The sequence below is a fragment of the Bombyx mandarina genome, chromosome 17 (genome assembly GCF_030267445.1).
Source record: "Bombyx mandarina strain Sakado chromosome 17, ASM3026744v2".
NCBI classification, from domain to species: domain Eukaryota; kingdom Metazoa; phylum Arthropoda; class Insecta; order Lepidoptera; family Bombycidae; genus Bombyx; species Bombyx mandarina.
In genome coordinates, this window is record NC_143223.1 from 3,510,086 (window position 1) to 3,516,522 (window position 6,437).

Consider the following 6,437-nt stretch of genomic DNA (forward strand, 5'->3'; position numbering starts at 1 on the left):
AATTTTTTAAATACGTTAATTAGACTGAATATTTATAGGTCCGCCATAACCGTACTGTTAAAGCAATGATAAATAATTCAGAATGTTTTAATTCGCAAAGCCTTTTAAAGGTATGGCTAACTCAATGGCGTATGTGGAAGTAGGATGTTGAAATTCGTGCTATATGTTTCAAGGATATAATCAATTTGAGCTCAAATCACAAGCAAGATTTATGTTATGGAGGTGTACCTTTATTTTTTGTTTACTATTTATTTTACGTATATACGTATTATGTATATTTATATACATATTATTTTACGTATTATTTTTATACGTTTGTTACATTTGTGAATTTTTCCGATTTTATTATATTTTAATATTATTTTTGGATTTTTTATTGTTTGATGATATGCCGTCAGATCTAAGATTAGTATCGTGATGGAAAACAAACAAACTTCGAGGAATGCCTGTTATGTGCAGATTATTTAAAACAAATTTAATTAAGTTCCAAATGAGTTAAATATGAAAATTCGATGTTAAATAAAAAAATGGAAAACATACGCGAAAAATAAATAATGAACTTTTTTTTTTTAAATCTCCTACAAACTACGCAAAATATGTAGTATTATTAACAGTTATTAGTGAATCATTTATTTTTCACATGTAGGGTGCTCTGTGTTATTGAATTGCATTGCTTTCTATATTGATATCTAGTCTATAGATTAGCGTGTGTACTTGTGATGCGTAAAGTTCGGAGAAATTGGGTAGCTACCCAATTATAGTCGAATGATGATGATGATCGATCAGCAAAACAGGCCAGGTTGGATAGGTTTTACAGATAAAAAAAAACTAATACTTAACACAAAAGCAAAAATAACTTTGTGCTTAACATACTCCTATGAAATCAAACCATAAAAAATATTCCGCGAAAACTTCTTTATTCATTTTTTTTTACAACTAAGTACTTATTATATTTACATTCACGTAATAAAACGCATCAAGATCAAGTCCGTTACCAACAGTCAAAGCGTTTAATAAATAAAACAAACACGAGAAACAGGCTAGGTCGGGCTTGCCGTGTTGCGAGTCCTAAATTTAGACTATGGCTAGAACGCAAAGAACTTAAACACAAACAAAGAAAATAAAAAAATAAAAACACTTCTTTTAATGATTTACAAATCGTCATGGCTCTATTCGATTATCGAATTTGTCAAAAAAATAAATCTCCTTTACATAATAACCACTGTCTATGGACTGAAAATTATTGAACCTTATTAGGGGTTAAAGCCTAAAATGAATGTCAAACAACACGGCATTATTGTGGTCATTGCTTGGTTTAGCCCCAGGGGTGGGCCACGTGACCGATGTGGGCTGCTTGTATCGCCACAGGGGCAGCTACGACCTTAGCTACGGGTGCAGCGGCCACCTACAAAAACAAACACATTCCTTTAAATCAATATCTTTTGTTTTCGTATCATTCTGAATGAATTATTACTGCCGTGAGCAGTGATGCGTTTCGATTTGAAGGGTGGGGCAGCCGTTGTAACTATACAGAGACCTTAGAACTCATGTCTCAAGGTGGGTGGCGCATTTACGTTGTAGATGTCTATGGACTCCGGTAACCACTTAACACCAAGTGGGCTTTGAGCTCGTCCACACATCTAAACAATAAAAAAAAAGGATTTTTTTTTTTGAAACTATTACTGGAGCCCATAGACGTCTACAACGTAAATGCGCCACCCACCTTGAGATATAAGTTCTAAGGTCTCAAGTATAGTTACAACGGCTGCCCCGCCCTTCAAACCGAAACGCATTACTGCTTCACGGCAGAAATAGACAGAATGGTGGTACCTACCCGTGTGGACTCACAAGAGGTCCTCCTACCACCAGTAATTACGCAAATTATAATTTTCCGGCTTTGAGTTTTACTACACGATGTATTCCTTCACCGTGGAAGTCAATCGTGAACATTTGTTGAGGACGTATTTCATTAGAGAAATTGGTACCCACCTGGGATTCGAGCACCGGTGCATCGCTTCAACACGAATGCACCGGACGTCTTATCTTTTAGGCCACGACGACTTCAATTTAAAATTTTCTTCAATTTTATAATTTTCACGCGCATCAAGGGCCGATTACAATACAATAATTTTATAATGTCTACATGTTTTTTTTAAATAACTTCTTTATTCAGTTCAGTTTTTAAATTACATATAATATTTTTTTGTCAACTCACCGCGTGTGAACCGCCCGTCCTTTCAACAACAGCGTTGAATCCGTTGATCTTATCAGCGGTGTACGTAACCTTCCTGAGGTGGCCGTCAGGCTCGACCAGACTGTAAGAGCCGTGGACGACTCCGTTCTGTAACGTCTCCGTCGCGTCTTTGTGGTCTCCTGTCGCTGGATCTTGGACCCCGTACGAGAAGCTATACGCCGGATTGGGATCGATAGGTTCCGCATGTACAGCTGCCACCTGATTATGCCGTGGAAATATGTTCAAATTAATTTATTATACCCACAATTTAGTACTAGACTTTATAATTATAATTAACTAACTGTACCCGTCCGCTTCGCTGGACATTTAAAATTAACATTATTTCTCACCCCACAAAGATTCTCGTCATTAGCGCCCCCGCAACTGGTGTAGGGAGTCCAACACTCATATAAATATATATAAATATTAGCCTATCCATTAAGTACGTGTATTTTCTACATGGATACCAAGTTTCAAGTCAATCGGATGCATGGTTCAGTAGTTATAACGAAACATCCATAAAAATCACTGTAGATTTATATATTAGTATAGATTAATTAGACGAAATCGCCTACTGTTTTGACTACCGGGGCGGCGACAGCATGCGCGATCGGACCCGCATATGCTGGGGCGACAGCATGAGCCACCGGTGCCGCATATGCTGGTGCCGCATACCCATACCCATCGAACAGACCCGGCGCCGCCATCGCCGACGCACACGCGCAACTCAAAAAGAATATCTGGTAACAATAAAATTAATCATAAAACACATTTATTAAAATAAAATAAAACTTACGCATCTCGAATTGTACTGGTAGTAGGACCTCTTGTGAGTCCGCACGGGTAGGTACCACCACCCTGCCTATTTCTGCCGTGAAGCAGTAATGCGTTTCGGTTTGAAGGGTGGGGCAGTCGTTGTATCTATATTTGAGACTTTAGAACTTATATCTCAAGGTGGGTGGCGCATTCACGTTGTAGATGTCTATGGGCTCCAGTAACCAGTTAACATCAGGTGGGCTGTGAGCTCGTCCACCCATGAAGCAGATAAAATAAGAAAAAAAAAATTTAAGAGACTTCGTCTTTGAACTTAGTGTCAAGTGTTTTAGCGATCATGCAGTACCGTTGTGGAAATAAAAGAATTAAGGAAAGATGAATAAAATATCGGAGAGAAATCGTTACGAAAATATAGGAAGAGAGCAACTACAAACAGAACAGACGTTGGTGAAAATTAATGTAACTGATGTCACAGTGTAAAATTCTTTTTTATATTTATCAGAGCTTAATAATAAATGCAATAATTAATTTAAAATCTATAACAATTTTTTTTTAAATATTAGAAAGTGCAATAATTAATTTGTAATGTAAGAAATTAAAACTTTTAATCGTTAAAGAAAAGTTTTCAAAAATGTTTTTTTATTTTTTTTAATGCACGAAATACTAGCTGTGTCTGTTTAATGTAAGTAGGCTTAGCATCAAAAGGTTTGCTAATTACAACGCATATAAAAAACGTGAAACGAAATTATAAATTATATTAATCAGACACCAATTCAATTAAAAATACTTTTACAGCTTAATCACGCATTCACTATAATCATTATAATAATATTAATTACAACATTTTCAAAACTTTAGTTTTCGTGGTCACGGACGAGCCCGGTGGGAGTAAAAGTTATTTTAATTATATCTGCGACTCGCGAAAACCGATGAAAAAAATCAGATACCAATTTAATATACAGTTTCTTGAACTTATCAAATCGTAAAATATAATTGCTATTTTACCTTAGCGATCATGTTAGATGCGCGCGCCCCGTACTTTGGTAGTCAGTCAACACGTGTGGTGCTCAATAGAAATCGCAAGCTATTTAAAGGGCCCCGGCCTACGATCGAATCTGATACAGTTTCGTAACTAGGGACACTAAGATAAGTCGGTCCTTCAAATGGCCAGACCCATACGTCAGTTTAATTGGATCGGAAACATTAGATTTGCTGATGTAATTAGTTCAAATAAACCGATAGTGATTTAAAAAATGAATTATAATTTTTATCAGTAGCTCATTTACAATTGAGTGTTTTCTGTAATATTCTAAAATGAGGCGTGCAAAGGAACTCCAGAATGTAGGTACTACTAGAATGAATTTCGGTGTTTAATATGCGGATAAATTGTAAAAGGGTCTCCAGAGATTGACCTTTCTATTCTCCATATGATGGGCTAGAAGGTTATTTGCCTCCGGAGACATTGCAAATGGACTATCAATTGTAAGAAAATAACGTAAAGGTCCTTTCTTTAACTGAGATCGTAACGCCCCCAGGTTCTCTCCATATTAGTTTAAAGAAGAAAATAGATTTAGAAACATAGATAATAAAAACCACATTTATAACGACAGTCGTCCGTGACCACAAAAACTGTATAGGATTTGAAACGTCGGAAAAAATATAATGACAAATAAAAAATCGAAATCAAACCGAAGACAATAAATAATACTCTTTCTATGTGAATGTCTAATTACCATGATATAATGACATTAACATGTGGCAATATGATTTCAAATGATACGCGATATTTCTAAATGCATAAAATAAATTAGACCATATTCCCATAACGGTTATCGATTTTAACAACTTTGTATGTTGGTTTAGAAAGGCGTTTCTTGAATAGGTGTTGAATGGTGTCAAATTTATTAAAGCCGATCGATATAAATAAAAAGTAATACAGACATCGAAGTAATCATTTGACTGTCGACTATAATGGCTATAACCTTACGATGGTTAAAATTTTAACAAATAGGTATTTACAATTCAGCGGGACGCTCTCCTTTTTTGGTTGTATGAGTGTTAGTTTGGAGATTCCAAAAAAAAATAGGTTATGAGTTATACATTCGTTATAAATAAATAGGGGAGTAAATATGCTACGTTGCATTATATATTAGAAGATACTATTATACATTTTAATTAAGACACAGGTATTTGTTTACCCATAGGACCCGTCGTCTGGGGATTTTAAAAAAATACTCTGGAAACTAGCGGCTGGTCGATTTTTAGGCTGTTATACTGTTATTTAAATTACTGATGGTACTGATAAGTTATAATAAAATTCCTACTTAGGCTAGCTAAAAACTTGGTGTATTAGATTTTTTGAAAAATCATTTAAAAAACCATTGTGAATGTTGCCAAGATTTATAATAAATTAATATAAAGTGAAAATAGAAACTACGATATAAATTATATTTACAGCAAAAATAGCACAACACTAGTTATATACTATAAGTCATTGGTTTCTAAGTAATAATCCAGTCTGTATTTGAACGAATGTACTTGACATACAAAATTGCTCTAATTATTTCGTACTGTTATAAATTCGTTCATTTTATATACCTACATATGTTCAATAATTTGTTGACATGTTGCAATTGATATATTTATGTTGCTCTAAGCATTATGACGTGTATATGAATATGTATACGTCGTATATATGTATTGTATATTAATTTATTAATTAACTTTGCTTTCATGAAACTTAATTTTTTTAGTTATACATTTTTTTATATTTCCCTTCGCGTACAGAGAACTAATTGATTAATAATACGAGTTCGCGCATAAAATATTTTATTTTTAAAAGTACTTACTAAAATTTTAACGTGATGTTAAAATTATCTACTTTCCAACAAATTACCTCTAGTATGGCCGACACTAAAATACATCAAGCTATTTTACTGATCTGTGCCTTTATTGGGGATGCGCTATCGTCGCTGTAGTGAAAACCGATCCAAATCAGATTAGTAATAAAATTATCAACCAATCGGTAATGCCAATACTTTTCGATAAACAAACGCGCTCCCACTAAGAGACGGAAGTCGAAACGAGAACTAGCCTAAAGTAAAATGAGAACAATAATCAGTTACATTGTAAATACGTTTTAAAGGACTGAGTCGGTGCGCCGAGGGTCGTTGGTTTGATTCCTACATCGGACAAACATTTTGTGATGGACAGGTTTGTTTGCTCTTTGTCCGGGTGTTTATTATCTATGGAAGTATATATTTAAACGTATATAAGTATGTTTATCAGTCTCTGTGGTACCCATAACACAGGGAATCCTAAAATGGGACCCTAGACCTTGCGTGATTTGTTTCAAATTATTGAAATATTATTAAATTAAAAATTCATAATTTCCCGCGCTCTCCGCGGTTTATGTTTTACGGGATTTAGT

The 6,437-nt window shown here is 34.6% G+C and overlaps 1 protein-coding gene across 1 annotated transcript; it reads right to left on the bottom strand.

The window, feature by feature from the left end:
* Positions 1–909: 909 nt before the first annotated feature.
* On the bottom strand, positions 910–4,293 carry Cpr64Ac (Cuticular protein 64Ac). Its single transcript, XM_028188240.2, has 4 exons — positions 4,013–4,293; positions 2,809–2,973; positions 2,216–2,452; positions 910–1,405 (listed from the first exon to the last, which is right to left on the bottom strand). Exons 1-4 carry the CDS (start codon positions 4,022–4,024, stop codon positions 1,316–1,318), a joined length of 504 nt encoding a protein of 167 aa, XP_028044041.2. The 5' UTR covers positions 4,025–4,293; the 3' UTR covers positions 910–1,315.
* Positions 4,294–6,437: the final 2,144 nt, after the last annotated feature.

Coding starts and splice junctions, on each gene's coding strand:
- Cpr64Ac (XM_028188240.2), bottom strand. Junction 2,453..2,808: donor CCGCCCCGGTAGTCAAAACA/GTAGGCGATTTC, acceptor CGGCATAATCAG/GTGGCAGCTGTACATGCGGA. Junction 1,406..2,215: donor GGACGGGCGGTTCACACGCG/GTGAGTTGACAA, acceptor TTGTTTTTGTAG/GTGGCCGCTGCACCCGTAGC.